Below are 27,059 nucleotides of genomic sequence, written 5' to 3'. Positions count from 1 at the left end.
ACTGCTCTCCCAAGGCATCCTGTCCTAAACCATCTGCTCTGGAAAATCCAAATGAGGACCAAATGGAGTGTTATTCCCTCCTGATTAAAGAGAAGACAACAGATACACTGAACTCCGTAAACACGAATTTATGAACCCAGCTTGGCCACTGCAGTTTTTATTTTTCCGTTATTTATGCAGAACTTTCACCCTGGCAGATAGAAAATACAGAATTTTTAAATGTACTGGGTACTCACATATCGAAGGATTGTAACCTGTGGGTTTGGCAGTATATTCAAAACAGGCCTTCACCTGGAGGCTGTATAAAATCAAACACATATTCCTTAAAAGATCCATTACTACAGCAGAAAAAAAACCCATTTTCCCCAACTCTCAAATACCCCACTGCCCACTGATGAGTAAAATGTTATATATTCACTTGAGAATCCCTGTCCCCTTTGCCCATTTCTGTCTACCCTTGCCTATGGCTCCCCAGGGCAATCGGGTCATCATAAAGCAGGGCTGTGAAACTGAGGAGGTCATGGGTACCTGGGTGGCTCAGTCGGTTAAGCGTCCGACTCTTAATTTTGGCTGAGGTCATATCTCACAGTTCGTGAGATCAAGCCCCACATCAGGTTCAGCTTGGGATTGTTTCTCTCCCTCTCTGCCTCTCCCCTGCTCATGCTCACTCTTAAAATTAAGAAACTTAAAAAAACAAAAAACAAAAACACAACACTAAGGAGGTTACATACACAAAGCCAAAGCTCTCACCATATCCCACTAGGTGCCCCACAGAACATTTTCTGGCGGAGATCAATCGTGTTCGGTGTTACGGTGAGGGTTTTCTGAATATTAATCACAGGCCGGGACCTGAAAACAAAGGAATAAAAAAACACAGGCTTAGCCTTTTGCTACCTTGAGTGGGAGATGAATTTACATGCTATCAGCTGCCTACAACATCTTAAAAACCAGAAGGGGAAAAAAATGTTCCCCACTGCCAAAGAAAATAACAGATACCACTGAAAACCTGATGACAAAATTTTTTTTAAGTTTTAAACATAACATTTTATAATTATAAAATGTTTTATAGTTTTAGCAGAGTTTTTAAATGGTAAGTAATATGTGTGATATGTAAAAGTTCTAGAATTTTCAGGTAAGTGTTAGGTCTCTGTCCCCATCCAAACCCCCAAGTGGCCTGGTATGTATGTCCTTCCAGAAACCTATTTGGTCTTTGTGTTTCTGTTAAAAATATTACCTAAAGTTAAATATAGAAACATACATATGCTTTTCTTCAATGGGAGCTTTACTTGCTTCTTGTTCTGAATGTTGCTTTTTCTAACATTTCAGAGGCCTTCTCCTATCTATCCATAGATCTAGTTTACGGTTTCTCGCAGCTGGTGGTGTTGCTCTGTCCCCACACAACATCATTTATTTAACGAGTCCCTAATGGGTAGACATTTGATGCTGTTTTTAGGCTTCCGGCTCTGACAAACATCCTTGTACCTGCTTCTCGGCACATGTTTGAATTTACCTGTAGGATAAACTCCTAGTGGAACTTCTGAGTCAAAGAATATGGACATGTTTTAAATTTGCCAAAATACGTTCAAAAAGGTTAAAACCCCATATACACCCAACCCCTGGGATGCAATCAGGGTTTCTACATACATGAATTGTATTATTACAGGCAATCCTTAGCTCTCGGATATCCATCCTAAAACACTTGCCCTTCCTTGCTCCCATCCCCAGACTCAAGCCTTTGTCCTCTTGCCACCAGAATGGATCACAACTTTTCTGCCCCAACAGTATCTCTGTAAGCAGAAACTTCAAGCCCTTTGCCTTTTTTCTGCCCTGCCTTAACCCCAACCTCGCAAATGCTCAAGAAGCTGTAATCCCACACCTTTGGTCCTTCTCACCATATGAGAACATCCTTGCTCTCCCTTCCATCTTCTCCCCTACTCCCCACAGCCAGTGAGGTCACCCCCAGCCCACATCCTGAGCTCTGCCGCAGGTACAAGAAATCCAACTAGACGGTGGCTGGGAGTGTAAGTGGATGGGGAGACAGACCCCTCGCATCTCCATCACTCCTCAGCCAGAACTCAGAATGGGTTCCATGGTTTTATTACCACATGGATCCAGTTAGACTGACTTCAGCAGTCTTCTGGTAACCTAGCCGTCTTGGGTAAGATGTTTGATAAGCATTCCAAATCCCTTACAGGTAGCTGGAACTTCTGGACTCCATCTATCGGTAGGCTAGGAAAGGCATGAGAACATTCGTGGGCAAGGTGGAAGCCTATATAAAAGGACAAATGCTGCCCACATTCTCATTTGTAGATTTCCTTTTATCTCAATTATTTACCTTTCTATTGTTATTTCAGACAGCTGCTGGTTTCTAAGATGCTAGATATATTTCCAATTAAATTCTAGATATATTTCTAGATATATTTCTAATTAAAGTTTTGAGAGCATATTTAAGAGACAAAAATCCACAAAATCTTATAACCAATTGCTACAGATGCAAGAGTATTTCATGTAGAATAGTATTAAAGCTTTAATGTGACATAAATATCAGAAGGATATATTTTAACATAACTTCTGCCTAAAACATTTTTATTGGTTAAAGTTTATTTATTTATTTTGTAATGTTTATTATTTATTTTTGAGAGAGAGAGAAAGAGCATGAGCAGGGGAAGGGCAGAGAGAGAGGGAGACACAGAATCGGAAGCAGGCTCCAGGCTCCGAGCTGTCAGCCCAGAGCCCGACCCGAGGCTCGAACTCACAGATTGCAAGATCATGACCTGAGCCAAAGTCAGATGCTCAACCGAGCCACCCAGGTGACCCGAAATAAATGATTTTTAATGCTGATTCCTAGCAGTGAAAAGGGGGACTCAAGCAAAGGTGATGGGCAAACTACTGTAGCCCTTCTGGAGGTCATTTTGGTGAATCTGAATCCAAAGTCTGAAAACACATATGCCCTTTGACTTTTGAAATTCACTTTTAGGAATTTATCATAAGGAAATAATGCAGGACATGAACAAAAGTCAAGATTTTACCAGCTTTGTGTATCATCAAAAACAAACCTGGAAAGCAACATAAATATCCAATGACAGTATGGCGGTTCTTAACTAAATTAGGACCCAGCCATGTGATGCCTCATAGGCAGCCATAAACTTCATTTCAGAAAAGTGCTCAACGAAAGGGGAAAAAACACCTGTACATTATAAACTCGCTTACATGGAAGAAGTCCACTAATGCATTACAAACTGACAAAAGCAGGTTAAAAACAATATGTACATTATGATCTCGGTTTTGTAAAATATACATGTCTGTTCATAGCAAACAAAGGACTAAAAGGATGTAAACCAAGATTTTAGAGCTTACTAATGGATATTAAATACAGGGGATGCTTATTTCCTCCCTTATAAGCTTTGTCCTGTCAAATTTTATGTTTCAGTTTTTACCAAAATATAAGGTTTTAAAAATATTTATGAAGTAGAATTTTCACCAATTCTGACTTTTTCCTCAATTCAAAATTAGCAAGATTTTACAAAACATGTCTTGTCACATTGTTATACCACTGTCAAAAGAAAAATCTTCAAAATTCATACAAGCTTTTGACTTTGAAATTCAGGTATTACAATTTTCAATTAAAAGGGTCAAAATCTGAGTGTAACCAGATTACTGAACATGCTTCACTGAAGTCAGAGATCGCATACCTGAACACAGTTACTGAGTCTGAGAGTGAACCAACAGCAACATCAGGGTAGGAATTTCTATCAAGGTCCATATTTCCAGCAATTGAATATCCAAAATAAGGTGTTTTACCCTCGAGAATCTGAAATGAACAAGGCATCAGGATGAACGACTGGCCCACCAAAACGAGCTTCTCTGTGCTTTCAAAAAGCCACATGGTTTCTTTTAAACTGAAGTTCAAGAGTTCGCTTATAAATGATACTAAATTATAAATGAGTTATAACTAAGTCTACATGTTATCCAACACTTTATATATTTTATTTCATAAAAGTCATCTGATTTACATTGTATCTCAAAGGTTTTGAGACAAGTTTTGATGAGCTTCTTTACTATATACCAAACAAACCTCTCTGCCTGCTCTCCAAATGTCTTATTCTTCTCAAAAGCAATTTTTAATTTTTGGAGTCTCAATTCTCCATGTAATCACAATCATCTATTTCACTTGCCCCATTTTTACCTCCATTTAGTATGCTACTAAAGGAAAGATATCATATTTCCATCTATTTGTGCTGTCCCGGCAAAATCATCTTTTCCTTTGTATTACTTCAACTCGTAATTTATCTAAGAAATTTTACAATTTAAATAAGCACATCTACATCATTGCATTTGTATCTATTTCCAAGCTATCTTCTAACGGTACATTTTTTAACTACAAAATTCACACTATTATAGATTTGTAAATAAAACATGAGTAGCACGAAAATGCACATAAACCCAAATGCCCTATTACAAGGCAAAAAGCTAAGACCCTTATTGTAGAAATCCAGGCTGTCTGGTTACCTGTGTTGGCTTGGTGTTTATTCCGTTCGGGGATCCGTGATAGATAAAAACCTTTCCCAGATCATCATAGGGAGCTCCAACGGCAATATCTGTTGAGGACATCACATTTCAACAAACGCTACATTTTAAAAACGTCCCAATATAACATTTCAAAATATGATGCCATAAGCACTCACCATCTTAGACAATCAATCTACCTAGGAGCAGCATAACTGTTTCACAATCTGTTACCTACCTTGGTAGCCATCTTGATTAATGTCACCAATATTTTTTACTGCAATACCAAACATGGAATCTTTGGTTCCATTGAGACGAATTGGCTTCACATTATTCCACCTGCCTTGCTGGTTAATGTAAACATACACCGCACCTCCGACCTCTCCATCTCTATCAAAATACTGTGGGGCTCCAATAACTATATCTTGCCACCTAAAAATACAACGAGGGATAAAACAACCATCAGCTAAAATACCAGCAAGCTCACGGAGAATACCTCCAGCCCAGGTATTAGGGACACAGAGATAGGATGTGGCAAGGGTCTCAAATCTGGAATTCATTTCTCATCAATTAAAACATTTTAAGGTATTTTTATGTAATGTTTAGGTAACATACTGCTTAGGCATGTAAATGTTTATGCTTAGGTAAAACATTTTACATGGTAGCCCATAATAAATGCCCAAAGAAAAATATCAAAGAACCTGAAGACAGTCCCCAAGTTAGAACGAGAGTGCACAGACTCCCCTCCACCCACCACCCAGAATGGCACCACCAGCCATAACTATTACTCTGTCCCCAATCCAATCCCTACTTTCAAAAGGACATCCTAGATGCTCTGACAGCCCCTGAAGAAATCACAGAAGAACGATGTAGGTGTCATTTTTCAAGTTAACTTTTTTCCCCCCAAATTTTAATTCTCACAGACCCAAAATGTGAGTTTTGATCTGAAAACTGAAAACTGAAATGTAATCCTACACCATGGGGAGGGCAATGAAGGTCTGCTGCCAAAATACAAGTGACGAAGATGTGACAGGATAGTAAAAACCTGGTAGCAAAAACACTCTTTGGAATCCACTAACCTGAAAGGATGGCTCTTCTCAAGACCTAAAGAAGCCAAACAACCAACGATTTCTTGGCAAGCGTAAAATAACCTAAGACCCTCTTACCCATCTTTGTTAAGGTCCACCACTGCCACGTCATAGCCGAATGAAGATGCCAGACCCTCCCCGTCGAAAATGTGCTCAGGGAGAAGATGTGCAGACTTCATGTCTCTTTTCAGCAAAACCACAGCTCCGCTGTGGTTGGCTCTTGGAGCACCGGACACGAAAGTGAGCTCATCTTTAGAAACAATGCCCTTTCCTGAGTCCAGAGAAAAGCCTAGAAACACAAAATAACAGTTCACATCACCCCGTATTTCAGGAGGTATCTACCATTGGTAACTCCATCACTACCTTTTCCTCTGGCTTCCAACCCGCTCCTTCTGAGCCTCTCTACCAGCTCATCACATTTACAACACGAAAGAGTTACAGAGGTAAGAGGTCTGACTCAAGTACAAAGAAGTAGGCTACTTCATTGCTCTCTCAGGAAATATATTAAGACTTTTAAAGGAAACCACCTATGCTATTTAACATCTGTGTAACTTGAATCATGAAGCATTCATGCATCTGAAGAAGCTGCTCAAACCCCATTTTAATACTGGAACTGTGGGCCAAAGGAGGTCAAGCTAGATACTAAATTATCACGGGAAAGGATACACAGAGATACAACCAGACACAGCATACCTGAGTGCATGTTACAGGGCTCTGCTATAATATAATGATTAGTAATCTCCTTGGTAATCAGGCAAGAACAAATGCTAACATCATTCGTATACCACAGGCAACATTTCAGTGTTTTGAACCAACTTGATTCTTGGACACAAACATGCAAACAAGACCATGACTGGTGAGATATAGTATTTGAGAACCCAGTATAAACAATAGAGGTGAGCAAGCTGTCATTGATGACAATTACATACTTGTTCGGAGGGCAGAACGTGTGAGACACCTGATTATAAAGCATCAGGTAGGATGTCAGATAACAGACTGAGATCTGGTAGCAAGTGAGTGTAAACGCCTCCATCAAAATCACTCGCATTAAGCAAATCTTGCTATGTAAAGGTGAGGCGGATGCAGAATGGTGTAAGCTCCCCCTTTTTAGTGGGATTTATAAAAAGCTTCACCACTACTGTTGTAGTTCTCAAATTGTGAAGTTTGAGTGGCAAAATATGATGAGCTCCAAATTTAGAAAACGGTGATGCAACTGAATCCAGCTCTGAAAACCATCCAGGAGCAGAGCCTCAACAGTGGCATGATCTCATGTGTGTGCTCCACTTAAAGGAAATAAAAAATAAAAAGATGGATGCTCTGTATGGACCAAAAAAAATTTCTCAAATGACCATGACTAAGACAATTTATTTGTCATCTCAGAGGTCACAAACCTAGGTAGCTATTCATCATCACATCAGGGGACACGTTGGACCGCTCCCTGGGAGGCTGTGTTTTGTAAACAAACTGATCAGGATCTGCGTAGGAAACGCTGGTCAAAAACAGCAGGCCTGGACACGTGCACGGAACGGAAGAGATTGAAGGGAAAAGCAATTACGCTCTGTAAGAGGCACGAGAGCTTGGGCCGCTCCAGCCGGACGATGAGGCCACCAGGCCACCACCGCATCTAGCAAGACACCCTCTTTGCCAGCTTCCCGAACCCCAAGCTGATCATTTTATTCCTTAAAACCACGGACTCGTTGAAATGACAGAGGCACAGACAGCACGGACAACAAAACATGTAAGGACACAAACTTGACTGTTTCCCCCGCGAGACACCCACATTGGAGGAAATCCATTCATCAAAGTGGCAAATGTGCTTAATAAAAAGTGCTGAATCCTTTCAGATGCTCCAATAGCATCTATGTTTACAAAAATCCATGGGCATCTATCTTAAAGACTAGACCACTGGTTTCTTGACCGTGAAGTCAAATTTTCATTTACAATTAAATACTTCTCTCTCTCTCAAAAATAAACATTAAAAAATTAAAATTAAGTACATCTCGTCACAAATAACCCCTAAGTAACACGCTTGATTGGACAGCACATATATTCGAATAAAATATGGGTTTGTTGACAGTATTTATCCAGAAAAACCATATTTAATATTGAGACTGCAAACTGCTGGCACCGGCATCCTTTCCTGTCCTGCGAAGCCATGGACGTGGTGGCACTCATGCAATCCAGCCGCTTCCCACCCTGACCCTGTCACTCCCATGAAACTTTCTCTCCTAGGCTGAGGGATCAGTAACTGTGTGGCCTTAGACTAAGAAATTAATCTTCCTAAGATAGACTTTTTTCATCATCAAAAGAGGGATAATCATACTTATTTTATAATGTTTTTGGGAAGGTCACGTAAGACCTGTAAGGTAGTAAATATAGCACATGACTTAGAGCACATGATCCACACTTAACAAGTGGTAAATTTAATTTTGCTCTGCTCTCTTGTATGCTTTCACATCAAATTTTTAATTTTGGGGCAGGAAGGAATGTCTGAAAAGTTGTTTTTTTCCCCTAAATTAACAGGATCATTCATGTATATGTACATAATTAGGCCATCTTAAGAATCTGTTTACTAACACATTGATAACAACTATTCTTTGTGTTTACTTATCTTCCATTGTTCCAGTAACATCTCTAGCACAGGGGGACTTCAAAAAAAAAAAAATAGGTTACTATTTAGGTTTAGGAGATTTTTTTACATTTTTTTCAAGAAATGTGCAGTAATTATTCTTTATGTCAACTCATACCAAGAATTAAAGCTTTTAAAAGCCTTTGTGTAATTACCATAATGCACACGAATGATTTAGGACGCCCATTAGTAATGCAGACAAGCCTGAGGAGTTAGGGAACTGGCACTTAGACACGATCTGGGTGTCCTCCAGCAGTCCTGCCCAGCTTCCGCTGGAAAGCTGCCGTGCCACCCGCCAGGGGTCCCGTGACATGGGGGCCCCGATCCAGAAGCCGGGCCAACCCTAGAAGATCGACAGTCACAAAGGAAGGACGTGGAGGTTTTGACCCGCCACTGCAGAGTAACTTCATAAACGGAGCTCTCAAGAGTATCTCTAGAAAGAGGATATGGCGCAGCTGACTGATAACATCCATGCATTTTTTTTCCCCGCTGCATGAACAGCCTGTTTCAGGTTACAGAGGCCGATGCTAGCCCAAGAGATGGGCTTGAATGCAAGAGGTTTCCCATCTTGAGGGAGCCCAGGTCAGAAGGGAAGGGTCCCAGGCACCAGTCAGGTTACCTCAGGATCACCAAAGCTTAAACCCGACTGCCCATCAAAGCAGCCACAGGCCCCTGGTCCCGCCTGGCCCGTCCTCAGCCTCCAAGTCCAGGTCCAGGGAGGGCGCTGTCACACTGAGGCATCTGAAAAGACAGGCACGCCAAGCTACGCTTGTTCCTACCTAAGTAACTGTTAGCAGGAACAGGAACTAGACTTTCGTCATGGTCAGTCTCTCCACCAACTTCGTAAGGCCCATCTTCAAAGATGTTCATGTCAAAAAAAGTGTTATTCTTTTGCTCTACGCGAACAATGCCTACAGGAATGAAATGGCAAAAACAAAAAAAAACAAAAACAACAACAACAACAAAAAACAATGAAGATGAAAACAAAATCAAAGAGATGGTTCCTAATAAACATGCCTCGTGTTATCACTGTAGTATAGGAAGAAAAGTCTAGAGGAAGAAAAGGCAAAGGAAAGGGGGCTTTTGAGGTCATTAAAGTTTAAAAAATCATGTTCATGTGAATTTTTACAAAGAAATTTGTTCTAGTTATTAAAAAAAATGCACCATGCATTTTTAGGAATTATCTTTACAATGCCACCAACTAGATGGAAAATGGAATGTTTACTTAACTAAACCTACAGAAAATAACTTTTTAAAAGCTATAGGAGCCTGATGTAGCAATCCTATACCAATTTACCTACTTTACTATAGTGTAAAAGTGAAATGTTTTGATCCTTTCTCCAAATCATTTTAATGTGATGGAGGAGACTGGATTTCATCTTTCTAAAATTTTCACAATTAACAATTAAGAATTAAGAAAATTTCATATAGTAAACCTATTACAAGACTTTTTAAAAATGGTAACATTTCAGGCCACCTGGATGGCTCAGTCAATTGAGCATCTGACTCTTGATTTTGGCTCGGGTCATGATCCCAGGGTCATAGAATCGAGCCCCTCATCAGGCTCTGTGCTGAGCGTAGAGGCTCCTTGAGATTCTCCCTCTCTCCCTCTGCCCCTCCCCTGCTCGCATGTGCTCTAAAATTAAATAAATAAATAAATAACGTTTTAAGTCAGGGTTTATAAAGCATATAAGACATGTTTCCCATAAATACATATATATACATAATTGGTGGGTGTTTTTGTTATTTTACTATGTATGGCATCTCTTCTTGCTACAATAGAACTATTTCTAAATTCAATGTGTTACTTTCATTAGGTCAGTATAAACTTACAAATACCATCATGTTGGGGGTGGGGAGGCCAAAGGAGATTACTCCCAAAGGTTAACATGGATGATATAAAGAGGAAGGTGCCCTCGAGGATTATTTCTAATAGGAATTCAAACTTGAGCAGGGAGCAGGGGGAGGGGGGGTGGCATCTGGGTGGTTCAATCAGTTAAGCATCTGACTTTCGCTCAGGTCATGATCTCGAGGTTCATGATATGAGTCCTGCATCAGGTTCTGTGTTGACAGCTCAGAGCCTGGAGCCTGCTTCAGATTCTGTGTCTTCCTCTCTCTCTGCCTCTCCCCAGCTCACACATTGTCTCTCTCTCAAAAATAAATAAAAACATCCAAAAAATTTTTTTAAAAAGGAATTCAAACTTGGGAGGTTTTTAAAATGCATCTCCTAAGTGTTTCCTAACTTAGTGAAAATGTTATAACATAGGATTTATTTTAATAAAAAGAAGTCTTATGTCTAAATCATATACATTTTTCTTCATTATGCATTAGAGTTAATTGTCCTTTATAACATACTGGTTTTCTATGCCTGCCTAATTTCTTCAGAAAAGTTAAACTTTATATAGGAGCTGACCAGGTTCATCCAGTCAAAACTGAGGACCGTTCTCCCTTCCCTCCCTCCGTCTCCTTTTACCTATATCACAATCATCATTAAACGATACCACTAAACAACTTTCCTGTAAATTATCTAAAATTATCATCTCAAAATTCCCCTAGTTCATCTACCCTTCTAACTTTTCTGCTTTATTAGTAAAACACAGCCTTTTAAGATAATATATAATGAAAGATATATCTGTATTAATACACTGTTACTTATATAGGACACCAATTATTTTGTTTTCAGATCACAACCTTAAAATGCAATGTTTACTAACATTAAAACATAAAACTTTCACCTTCAAGAAACAGGAAAACACAAACAGAAAAAAACCCACTAATGTTATTATATTCTTACAGAAAAAGGCTAACTACTTGTATTAATATAAATTGCTGAGAGAAGGAAAAAAATATCTTCAAACATTTCCACCACTGTTTCTGAAATCATATAATTGAGAGATCATAAGATCCTACCTTACTTCTATAATACACAAGTGTCTTGTAACACATTTGGTTTCAATTTAAAATGTTCTCAATCATGGTGCATATAGGAGAATTTACGTAGTCAGTCTAATCTCTATTGCTATAAGTACATGTCCTACCTTTCCAGTTATAAGTGCCTGGGGCTCCAAACACAATGTAATGAAAGTCTTTCGTGAAAGTAGCTGCAACTCCTTGCTGGCAAGAACCAAATTTTTCATGGCCTCTCAATCGGCCATCGCAGAAACTCCAGTCTCCTCCATCCATATCATCCTCAATCCTGAGATTCTGACTCAGGACGTAACACCTTCCAAAGATGTCGCGGGATTCCTGCTTTGTATTGACGTGTTGCCTTTTTTCATATCGGTGAGCACATGTCTGCAAACAGATGGAATGAAGCTGCCCATTCATTTCCACAAAACTTAGGTTTATTATGGACAACTTTATCAATTTATAATAAAGAGGGATTAATTCTAAATGGGATGTGAAACATGTCCTCATCCTGGGCCTGGATCCTAAACCAGCAATTGTTCCCCCAAGTGGCACTAAGAAGACCGTTATCTAGTATATAGGAACTAGGACTCCTGTCTTCTTCTCACCTGGAGAATAATGCTCCAGTCCAAATACTGAATGCCAATCTGTAATCCACAGGCAATTTATTTGTAAATTTACCTGTCACATAAACAATGGGAAATATCTTATTTCATTTTCTTAATTTAATTGGCTTTAATGGCCGTATGAAATTTCACATCAGTGTGTTTGTGCAAATATGTAATTACATTCCAGAGGAGAGAAATCAGACGTATTTTCATAGGGATCAGGCAAACACAGCTAAGGGGACAGCTAAGACAAAAACATTTCCCTTTTACCCACACTATTTCCTTATAATCACTCCTAACTTATACTCTAAACTCTGAGATTAAGTTTATTTTAAAAGGCAGAGAGAATTATACTGCCAGAAAAGATGAAATAATCCCTATAATTTTACAAGATATTCATGGCTACCCTCCATGTAACAGAGGATGAATAGACTTTACAATACCCAAGTTGATTTCCTGTAAGGATCCCTTAGATATCAAAACTTAGTGTTCAGTAAAATTCTCATTTTTTTTCAAAACCCTGTATAAATTTGTTACAGCAACCAGATTTTGAAACAGACACGCAAGGATGATCATGAGCCAGCCTGGAAGGCACCACCAAGGCCATCTCACACAGCCACCTAACAAACCTCTTTTCTTCACTACACTTGTATTTGACTTGTCAGAATAAACAACCAGGAAGTTTTAAATTATCTGATCTTACTTTCCATGACCATTCCCACATTTTTAACAACTCCTCTGAAAAAGACACATAGTTCCTGAGACAGAAACCATGTCTAGTTTTGCGTTTTAAGGACCATCAGAAATCACAGGAAAAATAATGCCTTGATTTCTTCTTGACACAATGCCTGCTTTAAAGCAGTCAATCTTCTAGAAGGTACAACTCTGTGTGGGCAGGGGCTCTGCCAGTCTTGTTCACTACTGTATGTCTAATGCTGGCACGTAACAGGCACTCAGACATTGTGGAATGAACATGCTTCTCTACACTTACCACAACTTTGCCCCCTGGACCTTGGCTCTGGACGGTGACCCCCATCCATTGATCTTCCTTGCTTTCTGATGAAGGGTCAGCTGTGGAAAGCAGAGCAGGTGAGATAACACAGTTAGGACCTTCAAAGTGGCTGGAGCAGCCAATAAACAAGAGATGAACACAATACAAGACGGTTTCTAAATTGCCCAGATTCTGAGTCTTGCTACTCAGTAAATTCATGTACTCAATTCACAAAAATTATTTCTCATTTTAAGAAAATGGGTAAGTGGTTATTGGTAAGAACCTTCTGTAAAATTCTTAAATAAAATATATAGCTCTATTTGGTAGCCCTACATCCTCTCTGACACCTAGGGTCCTGAGTACAGAAAGGCATTTGAAAATTATAAGGCTAAGAAGTAGCCCTCCCCCATATGCCACTTAAAGCAAAGATGTATTTAAAAAAGCAGTGATGCAGAAATCCAGTTTCCAAACTCCAGCTATCATCCAAACTAACACAAAATGGGCAGTTCTCTACATAGTATCAAATTTGTTACATAACAGCATGAATCATTCTCTCCTTTATTAGAGATAGGAAGCAAGGCCTCAGATTCACTTTATTATCTACCAATGTCAAAAAGGAAAATAGATATATTTTTAGTCCCTCCCCCGAGGAAAGAGAGATATCACAAACACCATCATGTATGTTCATTTCGGTATCAATCTAAATCTACTGTGTGACCCTGTCTCCAAATCTCTGCCTTCCTCAATGAGGAGGCAGGTATGATTTTTAATCTTGAATCATTACAAAAATGCAAACACTAAGTAACTTTAAGTAGACAGAAGCCAAAATGTTAAAGGGTGATTAAGTCTAAATTACCCATGGGTTTTTGGTTTATTCTTTATACAGGCTGGTGTCTTTTTTACAAGTTTCCCACAATTAACATGTATCATTTGCTAATCAGCAAAAAAACAAAAACAAAAAAACCAATGTTATTTCTAAAATATGTAAAATCAAGAGAAGCACATAAACGTGAATCTGCAAATCAACTTAGACCAAGTATGTCAAATCCAGCTCGCTCGAGCCTTCTTAGTACACTACCTGCTCTGCTCAGCATGGAGGCCTCACAAAACAAGCCTGTCTGAGCCAGCAGGGAAAAATTATCCACGATGGTCAGTTTTCATTTCAGAGAGAGCTGATACTTAAAACAGACTTTCTCCCACATAGTTTAACAGCAAGCGAGAACTTTTGGCAGCTAAGTACGAGCGATGCCCAATTTTCTTGCCGCTGTGAATTCAGTTTTAACAGCCTCCTGTAGAACCTCAACACATCACTAGGTGGCGACCTCAATACACCATATCAGTTTAGAGAGCAGGATTAGGAAGGGCAGCAATTTCAAGCATCCCACCAAACAATTCAAGACATGTAATCAAAACAGGCCCTCTCTCCGAGAATACTTGGACCTCCCTCCCCCCTCATGGAAAGGGCAAGTGGGATACGGGCGAGCTGGCCAAGTGGACACAGTACAGAACACACCATCATTATCAAATTCAATCCGTGTGCAAGGCCCCCGGGAGGTGATGTCGCAGCTGTACAAGCCTCCTGTTCTGTTGGCCCTCTGCAGTGGAAGGGCCACGGCCCGCGGGGCCCCTACGAGCAACCTGTTGACAAAAGAGAGAATTGGGGGATTGGAGTTTAAAACACACTTAACATTTCAATCAGTCAGAACCAAGAGATGTGGGAAATCATTCTTTGGCAAGAGTTCCCAGATGCCCTGCTGGCTTGGACGCTGGGGAGAATGAAGGTCGAGTCCCATGACCGGCTCATGCAACACACACATGCACAACTAGCCAAGTCAAGCCTCAGAAGAGGGGTTGTTCAAACAAGGCGAAAAGTATCAGCCATTTGTCATAGTATCAGCACCTCTCTGCTGAGTAGGATTCTGGTATTTTAAAAGACACACTCTTCATAGATAGAACATGACCCCTAAACCTAAACCAAGGACATATGGAACTTAACAGACAAATGCTCCCACACGGGAGGGGGGGGAAAATGGTCCCGTTAAACTTAACAAGCAATAATGTGTCAATTTCTAACACTGTGCCTTCCTGAGGTATTTTTCAAAGGTAATTTTAACGGTACCCTAAATCTTCAGTATACATACTGGCTAAATTAATGAAACAAGGAGGCCATTAGGCTGATGTGGCTCTATTGACGTGGCAGCCTATGTAAGCAAAAAATATCTAAGCCTATAAATGCCTCAAGGTTATAAAATCAAACCCAAGGACAACCGATCACAAACAGCCAGTCAGGCTTTAAGCTACAGCTGATTAAATAATTTTTCTTTGATTCTTTACTCCCTGTAAGTAGGTCTTTCCCCTGGTTCCTGTTGGCAGAGCACTCCTAACCACTTCCAACTTGCTGCTGCCAGATTCCCATTGATTTTTGCTCAAATAAACTCCAAGTTTTTAAAATAGGCTTCAGCTTATCTTTGAACAATACTGATTTAGATCCTAAGCTCGCCCAAGTTACAACCGGCCTGAATTTATTTCCCTCTGTCCCCTTCTCTGCCTTTCTGCATCACTTCTTACTTTTGGCGCTCTTGAATCAGACAGGGTCCTCCACATTCATCCTATCAGCCTGGCACAGAGACCACAGGCAGGGTCTGGGCAGTGCCACCTACATACTAGGTATTTTAATGTTCCTTCTTCTTCCCTCCCACCCCAGTGTTGTTAGCTCCTGTAAGAAGGGGCCTTATCCCCAACCCACAATCCTTAAAGTCTCAGTGTCACAGCCAGGAGGGATCTCTAGAGTCCTACTGTCTTTCTACAGGGTTCCTGTTGCTAATGCTCTTTACTCACCATCTTTGGGTCTGACTGACTCATGGAACAGCTAGGAAAAGAGACAAAGAGAAGGAACACACCTGACTGGACAGAGAGAAGCAAGGCTGGAGCTGGGGGAGAGGGCTAGATGCACAAAAGTGAACAAACAACCCCCAAGCAGAAAACAGGCCACTCCTGGCCTTTAAGAAACCCACAAAACTCAGATGCAAAATAAAAATAATAATAAATAAATAAATTAAATAAAAATGAAAAATGAAAAAAACCCACCTACAAACAAAAGTCTCTACCACCTGTCTCTATGATCCCAGTAAAGGATTTAACAAAAACAACAACAAAAAATTTAAACCAATACAATGCAGCAGGTGCAACAGAAGGAAATGCACTCAAAAATGGAGGGGCCAGACTTTGTCCAGGGAGGGCGAGTGCAGCCAGGTGTCACAGAATGAGAGCTGGCTCATGCAGGAACACACGCCCCTACCGCTGTCCTTCCTCCCGGAACCTTGGACAGCACGCACAGTGAGCTTCCACCTCGAACCCCGTCCTACATTTGAAGGGATGAACAGCATACACCAAAACACAGAACTGGAATGAGACTTAGCAGGACAAAGGCAGGGTCCTTAGCGCCTGGAAGTTTCTGGCAGAGAGTCAAGGCAAGACCAATGGCCACAGGGACTGCCACGCACATGTATTCCATGAATGTTGTCCCAGATCCCAGGAGCTCTGACAAATAACTGAGAGGTGAGCTGGCCTCGACCGTTAGTGAGCAAGCTCAATTACCTGGCAGGATGGGGATGGAACCCTGACCCAGGGACTGGGTGGGACTAGCAAGGCGCTGGGGTCAACAGCGCTGAATCACAGGATGTGAGCACTGGAGGCACCAGAAAGCATCTAGCTCCCTAATTTTACAGTACAGAAAACAGACGCCTTTGCAAGGAGGTTAAGCAGTCTGCCCCTAAGATCTCACAGCTAGATATAGGTATAAGCATATATCTATATAGATACACAGATATAGACAGGACAAAAAAATTACTTTGAAGCAATGTTTTTTCCCATTCCTGTTAGATGCTTCCTAGGAAATAAAACCCAGGATTTTCAGGCATTTACAACTTTGCTGAAAGGGCAAAACCTACACAAATGAAACACTGAAACAAGAATTGCTCTGGTAACTGACAGATGTAAGCAAAACATGGAAAGGTTGAAGGAAGGCGGAGTGAAAGCGTTGCTGGAATTGGGTGGGGTGAAGATTGGGAAGAGGTTATCTGTAAAGGTAACCAACTGCAACGGGAAGGCTATAAAGAGCAGCCGGGGAGTTCCAAGGTTATTACAGCGTCTTCTCTGACCACTTCCTCTCCTCCTCATCCACACCCGAGGCTAAGGCAGGTGCTGGGCTTGTTATTTCATGTTCACTCATTCACTTATTCATTCCACAAACATTTAAAAACCTTCTAGAATGAGTACGGGTTGCCCTCGCACCCTCCCCCCCAAAAACTCTGGCCCTGAGGGAGGCAGATTCATAAGCAGGTACTAAACCAGAGGGAGGCAGAGGCCATGCGAGGGTGGGACCGGTAATCCTGCGCACGGTCTTGGGGGGGGGGGGGGCAAAACCTGCCTGCGGGGAAGGGGGTCACCCAGACCACAGCAGAGCTGGGGGTGCAGATGAGGGGCTTGTCACCTGCAGAGGCTGACCGCGGGCAGGGGGAAGGAGCCAGAGGAAACGGAGGGGTGAGAATCGGTGATGCCACAAGACGGGGCTGGGGAGGCGCAAGCTGGTCAGTGGAGTTGGGGGTTCTGGGGTGAAGGGCCAGAGGCATACGCACCCGCGGTGCCCCTCAGAGCCCCAGGCTGCCGTGCCCTGCAGAGGATAGGCACTTGCGGACTTCCTGTTCCACGTACAAGGACAGTCCAGAGTAAGCCTGCCACCTCCCCCAGCCCCCTTTCTCCTGGCAGAACGGTAGGGCCTCTCCCTCCTCAGTACCTCCACCTTCCACTTGTCCCCCTTATCCAGAGTGGCCAAGACAAGCCTTTAGCAGGCATGTGAGAAATGGGAGGGCTTTCACTCCAGTTTGCCAACTGTGACAGCAAAATTTCATGTGTGCTAAAGACACCAACCTCTCGCAGGAGGAGTCCACCCATGTCGCTCATGGCAACTGCCGCAGATGAAAGCCGACATACAGAAGAATGGAAACAGCAAGAAGGTCTGAGGGTGTGGGGAGGGGCAGGAAACACAGAAGAGAAGTTGGCAAACACGAGAAATGGACTCCTGGAGAACAACGTTAAGGGTCACGTCGCCCCCTGGTGGGCTTTGCCTGCACGCGTTCCCACCACAGTCCTTCCTCCCAGGTCCCCGGACAGCTGGCACAGTGAGCCCACTTCAGAACCCATCCCACCCTGGATGGAGGGAGGCTGAGTGCTCTGGGCCCCCCAGCAGACCCCCTCCAGCCTCAGGCCCCAGCCAGTCAGAGGAAGAGCAGACAGCAAGCAAGTACTGGGGCGGAAGGGTGCCCCTGCTCTGGCTGCACCTGGTTCCCTGGGCCCACACTTAATCGGAAATTCGAGAAAACAATGACTGGGGTGGGGGAGGGAAGGACAGGTGGAATTAAGTTGGATAAAATGAGAAGCACAGAAAATGCAAGGAAGCACCTTGATGGAAAAACACAGTAACTAACCCCAACCAAATTCAACAACTGGCAGGCGTCTCAATCCTCAAGGTGAAAGCGGTCTTCTCTGGATCAGGAAATAAGCAAACTCTTAATTCTGCTCGAAACCAGCCTTTATCAGGAGGTCACAGCCCCTAAGTGGAGGCTATGTCTGGCAGGAACAAATACTCAAAAAGAGCTGTGTCCAGTCAAACGATACCATCCCTGGTGAAAGTCCCGTCTAAGTCCTGTAGGATGGGCACTGGTCTATAAGCCATTCAACTACAAGCAGCCTCCTGAGCTAGCCGACTGGTACAGCTCCAAAAAGGGTAGTGTTCATGTAGAGGAACCCTGAGGTCACACCAGAGTCCACAGTTTCTGCTCAAAGCCCAGTTTTCTTCACTTTGCCCCCAATGCCCCTAGAGGCTGCTTCGGTGTAGGCAGCACACATTCTCTGGGCATGGCCAGGACACCCACAGCGACTCCTAGGACTCAGGTAGTAGCTGCTGGTCTGTTGAGTTCATTTCCTCTTAAGAAGCAGTGATAGCAGCTGCTGTTATTACTAAGCCACATGTATGGAGGAATTCAAAACAGCAGCAACAATTCATATTCAAAGTGGCAGGGGCCAGCGGATAGAAGTTATGGCCTTCAAAGGGAAGTGGTGGAAATTAACAGAACTGGGTCTAAGAAGCTTATTCCCATATCAGGTCAAAAGAAAAACTGTCAAGGAAGGGCAAGAATCTAAGTTTTAAACTAAGATTGTTTTAGGCGCCAAAAGGAACAGGAAAAAAATACTTCCCAGATTGCTTTCCACAGGGCTAGTGAAACATCACCTTTACTATTTTGAAGCTGCAATCACATAAAAACTGCCCTGGGATTCCAACATATTGGAAAGCCACGTTTAAAATATAAAACTCAGAGGCGCCTGGGTGGCTCCGTCAGTTAAGCGTCGTCCAACTTCGGCTCAGGTCATGATCTCATGTTCAGGGGTTCAAGCCCCGCTTCAGGTTCTGTGATGACAGCTCAGAGTCTGGAGCCTGCTTCAGATTCCGTGTCTCCCTCTCTCTCTGCCCCTCCCCCCCTCTCAAAAATGAATAAACATTTTTAAAAAATTTTAAATACACTACTCAGGGCACTTGGCTGGCTCAGCCAATAGAGCGTGGGACTCTTGATCTCTGGGTCACGAGTATGAGCCCCACATTGGGTACAGAGATTACTTACATAACTAAAACTTTTTAAAAAACCCACAAAATTCACAACTGCAAAACCACATCATCATTATCTTTAAAGATGAGAAATAAAATCTGAAATAGTAAAATACAATATGAAAGGCTAATAATGACACAAGTATGACATAAAACTGAGGGTATGGTATTAAAATTCAAGGTCCTTTTGGAATCCAGATCAAAGTCCTAGCACAAAGATTCGGGACCCACTGTCATGCCATTAACCACACAAGGTTATTTCAAACTTCAAGTACTCCTATTTCACATACGCAAGTTCTCCCCCAAACAGAGCAGGTATACTTTTGTATAACTACTTCAACCAAAAGATCTAAACACTGGAACACTTTTAAAACTCTAAGCACAATAGCAGCTTTGCTTCATTGCTTTTGGCAATAACTCATTTCCTCGAGGATTAAAGATTCTGCCTCTAGCTATGCAACTCTGTCCCAGGAAACATGAAATATTGCTTCATTAGAACAAGGACACTATTATTGCTTAATTTAAAACACAGCCTTCTTAGTTTGTTCAAATTAAGCATTAGAAAATTAGAAGACAGCCTTACCGTGGATTTGTGTCACCTCTGCATTTAACCCATCCTCAAACTCAATTTTTAATTTTTGTTAAATACAAATGACAAGAAACCAAACAGAAAGAACTTATGATGGAAAGCAACAGATTCCAAACTCATCCCAAGCCCCAGTCTCTAGGTATACCTCTTTAAAAAAAAAAAGAAAAAAAAGTCTGTATTTACTTCTCCATAATTCCATTACTTCTGCCTATATTTTTATCTCTTGATTTATCAGCTTTGGACAATAACTGTTGACCCCGCAACATGAAAAGGGAAGAACTTACACTACGACTGCACTTTCCCTCCTATGTTTAGTAACTGTATTACCTTAGTTCTTGTATTTGTTACCCTTAACAGTTTCACAATATACTTAACCCTCTATTTTCCCTTCACCAACTTTCAACAAAATCTGTCTCCATTCCCGAATTGGGGAGACGAAGCCTTCAGCATTCTGACCCTTTCCCCCAAACTTTCCCTTCCAAGTCCCACCACCCATTAGCTAAACTTTTACACTACTATCAGACTATATTACCACTTACATTTTGTCTTGTGTAACCATAACTCGGTCACCTGTTCTTTTACATAACCAGGTAAATATTCAGCGTTGAATCAAACCGCACTGAAATTATCCTCTTTCTTCTATCTGGGACCTGAGTCAGAGTCCTTGGCCTCAAAGGAAACTGTCCCCAGCACCAAGGTCAAATAGACTTCTTACATTCTACCAATGGCTTAGTGTACTTCACATTTGAACCATGACTTTTGCTTTTCTTGGCATTTCTCATTGCCCTTTTCCTTACCTTGTTTGCTTTTTTCTAGCCTCCATCGTTTCTAAGCCCCCAGTCATACCTTGTATTAAATCAGGATTGCTTCTCTGCTCAGGTTTCCTCCTCAGAGGCCTCAGACCTCCCATCACTACACAGATTATTCCAGGGCTGTGGTACTGGGTCACCCTAGGACTGCCCTCCTGGGCTGATCTGCTTTGGAAAACAGATTTCCCTCTAATTCTAATTATTTTCTTAAAAATCATCCTACAGGACAGTATATGACAGGTAAACTTAGTCCCTCCATATACAAAAATGTCATTATTCTGCTCTTACCCTTGATTGATAGTTTGGTTGGTTTTTCTAGGCTGAAAAACATTTTCTTCAGAACTTTAATGTTACTGCTGTTATTCTAGCACCCAATGAAAATTCTGAGGGAAGTCCAGTTTTGACTTCTTTGAACTTTTAGGTTCTTCACTTACCCTGGGCCTTCTCAACAGCAAAACACACAACCACCACCATGTATCTGCACGTGAGCCTTTATTCATTTCCTGTGCACTGACTGCATGGCCTCGATCAATGGAATTAGAACATTAATTTCTAAGAAACTCGTGGGACGCCTGGGTGGCTCCGTCGGTTAAGCGTCCGACTTCAGCTCAGGTCATGATCTCGCGGTCCGTGAGTTCGAGCCCCGCGTCGGGCTCTGTGCTGACAGCTCAGAGCCTGGAGCCTGTTTCAGGTTCTGTGTCTCCCTCTCTCTCTGCCCCTCTCCTATTCATACTCTGTCTCTGTCTCAAAAATAAATAAACATTAAAAACAAAATTTCTAAGAAACTCGTATGGTACATTTATCACTTTACAGGTTCTATTTTCTGTGCTCTTTCTGGAACTTCCTAACTAGTCAGGTGTTACGCCTCCTGGATTAATCTATCTTTTCTCTCATTTTCTTCCTTCTCTAAGGCTTTTCAACTTGATTTTCCAATAGTTCTATTGAAAACCCTGAATTTCAGCAGTTATGTTTGTAATCTCCAAAAGCTCTTACTTGGTTCTGATCGTGCCTTTTACATAACAATGCACTCTATTATTAACTTGTGGATCAGTATGTTCTCAAAACTCTGAGCATTTTACCTAGGTTTTTCCCCCCTCAGGTCTCATTCTGTTCCTGGATTATCGGTTTCCCAGTGTTTTCCTGGGTTTACTGCAGCCATTCCCTTTTATGTTCTCACCACATGCCTCATGATTCTTGGTTCTCATGTGTTGGTGTTGTCTTCAAAGGTCCATTTTTGGCTTGGTCTCACCCTGAGAAGGAATTCTGAAGGGAGTCCCGGGTGGGGCCTGCAGGATTCACTATTGGCTGAGTGGGTGGGGAGCTGCTGTCAGACTACAAACCACTCTTCAAATAAATGCTAGAGGAGGAAGCCTTGAATTCTTGGGGTGCCAGCATTCACACCAGAAGACCTAGCTTTGGGTTGTTTTTGGTTTTGGTTTTTAATAACACATAGCTTCCTTGTCTACAAGAATCTGTTCTTTATTTTTGAGTTGCAATCAAGTTAAGCTCTTAAGACCATCCCGCTGCCCCCAAAAGAGTGCTATGGGGTTTGGTTTTGGTTCTGGCCACAGTGTTAAATGCCAACAGCCTATATACTCTGCACAGAGGTGGGGAATGATGATGCTATCTGGCATCTGTGGTCCTGCACACAGACCTTCCCTTCCAGATATATACCTCATTCCCCAGCCCCCGCCTTACCTGAGGATTCCAAGGGTGGTCCGTCACAGGTGGACCACCCCCCACCCCCCAGTTCCCACGTGACGTGCTCCAGACTGTGGTTCCTCCCTTTGTCACAGTCATAAGCCAGAGCCCATCTGCTTCCTGTCTCTCAGTAACCTAATCTTACCCATTATGGAGACTTGAGGAGCCTGGAGGGAAACCCTGTATACCCAGCCCACCATCTGCAACCTTAACTCAAAATCCAATAGTTTCTTGAAGGAATCAGGTCTTCATTCCAGCCTTGTTTCCTGGCCGTCTGCAGAGGTCTTTCTCCCAACTGTTCCCATAACACCTCTTTATCATTACTACCCTCTCTCATATACTGTGTATACCTACTTAGAAGACTCCCTGCATTGGAAAAAAAAAAAAAAAAAAAAATCCAAAACAGGTTTTCTAGCCAATTTGTATATGTAAGCTTTTATGAATATAGAAGATAATCAATTGACCACATCTGATCATTTATACATTTTAAATAACACATTAAACACCTAAAAATAGTTTTACTTGTATTTCATGAAGTGATTTTATTCAAACTCCATATGCTTCTTTGACATTACTTTCTGAAAGCCAGGTCTAACCCAGTTTTCAGGAGCATTCCCAGGACATTTTAAAGTTTATAACAACATCCAAGACTTGCAATTATGGTGTCAAATCCTGAGGAATTATTACTAAATGGGAGCTAAATTTCTTTGCCTCCTTTTAAAAAGCAATTTATTTTATTTAAAATATTTTAAAACCAATTTAACCTCTATCCGCATCCACAATTATAACTGATTGAGGTCCTTTCAGGCTAATGTGTTTATAACAAACAGAACTTTGTTGTTCAAAATAAAGTAATCAAGAGGGCAGTTCTCACAGAACATCTTTATAAGGGTTCACATATAAGGTGGAATCATTTGGAGGTGAAAAAATAGATCTTTCATTATATTCAAGGGTGCACAGAAAATAAATCTTCAAGACCCCCCCAGACAGAGAGGTCCCCATGCTGTGGACAGGCATCTCAGGAAAGACCTCTGGGTCACGCATTCTCTCCTGGAAGGAGTAGTCCCGTCTACACAAAGGCCGTGTTGTATGGAGTTATTTTTGGTCAGCAGACTATCCACAGTGTGGTTAAAGCTTTCAGCACTTAGCTCGGCTGACCATATCCCCAGGTTTTCCCAGGACAGTCCTGATTCACACCTGTTGTCCTGAACCCCCCCCCCCCCCCCTTACTCCCACAAATATCCCAGCTTGGTAGACCAATTATACAGTCACCCCAGCCTCAGAGAGAGTGCTAGCAATAGAACTGGACTGATGCAGCGGCTTGAATTTAAAAATGCTGTGCTTGGGGCGCCTGGGTGGCGCAGTCGGTTGAGCGTCCGACTTCAGCCAGGTCACGATCTCGAGGTCCGTTGAGTTCGAGCCCCGCGTCAGGCTCTGGGCTGACGGCTCGGAGCCTGGAGCCTGCTTCCGATTCTGTGTCTCCCTCTCTCTCTGCCCCTCCCCCGTTCATGCTCTGTCTCTCTCTGTCCCAAAAATAAATAAAAAACGTTGAAAAAAAAATTTTTTTAAAATGCTGTGCTTAAAACTCCAGCTGTGTGGTTGGATCTGACCATGGCTTCACAAGCACTTGGTGAGATGTTCTGGCCTGGGAGGCCCTATGTTCAATTCCCATATATCTGGGCTACCTGGGGACAGCTTGTCTGGTCCCCAAAGCTCCACTGGCCTTAGGAGAGCTTCTCTCCCCCGACCAGGTTGACTCTCCAGGTGTCCACTGATAGAAGCACTGTCCTGCCTCTGGCTGGAGGGAGAGGTACTTGCTTTCCAAGGACTAGTGGTCAACAGGGAACGTCCATACCCCTGCACCACCACTCGCAACCCAGGTAGCCTGCCCAGATTGCTGAGGCGTCTCATCCTTCTTCTTCTTTTTTTTTTTTTTTTAATTTTTTTTTTAATGCTTATTTCTGAGTGGGGAGGGGTGAGGAGCAGAGAAGAGAAAGGGAGACACAGAATCCAAAGCAGGCTCTAGGCTCTGAGCTACCCACAGATCCCAACACGGGGCTCAAATCCACAAGCTGTGAGATCATGACCATATCAGACCCTTAACCAACTGAGCCACCCAGGTGCTTCCCCCCCATTTTTTTTTAATGGTTCTTCCCTCTCTTTAAAGACCCTCCTCCTCCTCTCTCTTCTCCATCTGGTAAAGAGAAGCAAAGGCATTAAAGCTTTTATCTAAACCCTGCAACTCTACCTGAGTTAGATTCCTTCAGGGGAGAGAGGGCCTGCTTCTCTCTCCTTTGCAACTAGAAAAAAATCAATCACCAGACTAATACCTCCTGTTAGGCTTTTCAACCAAAATGTATGTATGTATTATTAAAGTTATGAAACCTTAAGCAATTTTCCTTATTTTGGTGACTGGTCATTTGGAGATTTAAAAATACATCTGAGAACTCTGCATTCACAAAAAGTTCTATCCAGCAGTCATGAGCTAGAAATCTCTGCCCCACCAGCCCTCTGTGTAAGTCGGGCTGTGAGGCACATGGATTGAAGCTCTAGAAAAGCACAGATCCTTCTGTTCTGAACCCTCGGACTCATCCCAAGCTCCTAGGGCAGGCTCTGGCTCATGGCAGTGCACCATCAATATTTACTGAAGAAGCATCATAGCTAACTGCCGCAAGACAGGATGCATAAGAGCCACTCTCCGCTGCTCTGAGAAGAGCAAAGAAATTGTCAGAGGTCGTTACCACCAAGTGACTTGGTGGCAACAGCCATCTGTGCAATGAGACCTGGAGTTGGGCAGGTGTACTAGTTTTCTATGGCTGCTGTAACAAATTACCACCAACTTGGTGGCTTAAGACGACACAAATGTAGCATCTTACAGTTGCACAGTTCAGAGGTGAAAATCGAAGTGTCGGCAGTTGCTTTCCGAAGGTTCTAGGGGAGAATCTGTCTCATCACTCCAGCCAGCATCTTATGCTGCCCGCATTCCTGCACTCATGGTCCCTTCCTTCTGCGAGGCTGGCAGTTAAGTGAGATGTGCAGCTCCCAATCTCTCTTCTGCCTCCCTCTTCCACATTAAGAGGAGCCCTCCGATTACACTGGGCCCACCTGGATAATCCAGGATCATCTCCTGATTCGTAAAGTCATTTGATTAGCAACCTTAATCTGCAACTTTTAGTCCCCTTTGCCACTTAACCTAATACATTCACAGGTTTGGAAGTGGAGGGGTTAGGACACAGACTTCTTCATAAGCATTATGTTCTCTACCATGGCAAGAAAGCTAAACAGCCTCTTCCCTATTCATCTTCACCAAGAACTTGAATTTTGGTGATAACCCAAAACATTTTTGCAGAGGTTAAGTATGTCTCAAGAGCACAGTCTGAGTTAAACTCTTCCCTCACTCTGGACCCTTTAACTAGTTGGGGCTTCTTTCAAACCCCTCCAGCACATGCTGTCTCCTGGCTGGGGACCTTTGCACATGTTCCTCTCTCTCCCTGGAATCCTCCTACTCAGACTTGAGGTCTCTGCTTAAAAATCTCCCTATACCTTCCAGAGGAGGCCAGGTGTCACCTCTTGTAAGTTCCCATTTACCTCTCCTTCACAGCAATCACCATGCTTAGTAATGTGACCACTTGCATACTGTTCACCTCCCTTACCTCCCGGTCAGATCTATGCGGACAGGGGCCACATTTTGTCTGTTCACTGCTACATCCACCCCCCAGCATCCAGCTCAGTGCCTACCCCTTAAAGGACACTCAACAAGTATTTTTAATAAATGAGCCACGTTTGGGGCACCTGGATGGCTCAGGTGGGTAAGCATCTGACTGTTGATTTAGTCTCAGGTCAAGATCTGACCTCTTGATGGCTCAGGTGGGTAAGCATCTGACCTCACAAACCTTAAACCTTCTTCATAAGCATTATGTTCTCTACCATGGCAAGAAAGCTAAACAGCCTCTTCCCTATTCATCTTCACCAAAAACTTGAATTTTGGTGATAACCCAAAACATTTTTGCAGAGGTTAAGTATGTCTCAAGAGCACAGTCTGAGTTAAACTCTTCCCTCACTCTGGACCCTTTAACTAGATGGGGCTTCTTTCAAACCCCCCACATCAGGGTTTTAAGCCCCACATCAGGGGATTCTCTCTCCCTCAAAAAAATAAATAAATAATTTTTCTTAAAAAGTCTTAAAAATAAATAAACAAGGGGTGCCTGGGTGGCTCAGTTGGTTAAGCATCTGACTTTGGCTCAGGTCACAAACTCACAGTTTGTAGGTTTGAGCCTGGCATCGGGCTGCGGGCTGACAGTGCAGAGCCTGATTGGGATTCTCTCTTGCTCCCTCTCTCTCTGCCCCTCCCTCACTCGTGCTTTCTATCTCAAAATAAATACATACATACATACATATGTACATAAGCCATGTTCATACAGTAATTTACACAATTAAAAGTTCACTGTTAACAATTTCAACACAGCAGATCTAAAATCTGAGAAACCTTCAACCTTCAACCATTTCTACAAGCAGCCTTCTAAAGGCAGGGGACAATGGGGAGATCCTTTTTTTTTTTTTTTTTAAGTTT

At 42.4% G+C, this 27,059-nt stretch overlaps 1 protein-coding gene across 2 annotated transcripts in view; it reads right to left on the bottom strand.

Annotated features, from left to right (window-relative positions):
* Positions 1–27,059, bottom strand: part of ITGA6 (integrin subunit alpha 6) — a 77,148-nt gene that overhangs the window by 24,533 nt on the left and 25,556 nt on the right. For both annotated transcript variants that reach the window (XM_042949142.1, XM_042949143.1), the window contains exons 2-11: positions 14,243–14,367; positions 12,730–12,809; positions 11,262–11,517; positions 9,003–9,134; positions 5,673–5,883; positions 4,745–4,938; positions 4,510–4,598; positions 3,693–3,811; positions 751–849; positions 237–298 (exon numbers count right to left, since the gene is read on the bottom strand). In XM_042949142.1, coding sequence (XP_042805076.1) covers positions 237–298; positions 751–849; positions 3,693–3,811; positions 4,510–4,598; positions 4,745–4,938; positions 5,673–5,883; positions 9,003–9,134; positions 11,262–11,517; positions 12,730–12,809; positions 14,243–14,367 — 1,367 coding nt within the window. The remainder of the gene's footprint in view (positions 1–236; positions 299–750; positions 850–3,692; positions 3,812–4,509; positions 4,599–4,744; positions 4,939–5,672; positions 5,884–9,002; positions 9,135–11,261; positions 11,518–12,729; positions 12,810–14,242; positions 14,368–27,059) is intronic.

Source organism: Panthera leo, chromosome C1, assembly GCF_018350215.1.
Source record: "Panthera leo isolate Ple1 chromosome C1, P.leo_Ple1_pat1.1, whole genome shotgun sequence".
In the NCBI taxonomy this organism is placed as follows: Eukaryota; Metazoa; Chordata; class Mammalia; order Carnivora; family Felidae; genus Panthera; species Panthera leo.
This window is presented reverse-complemented; position numbering and strand designations above follow the sequence as displayed.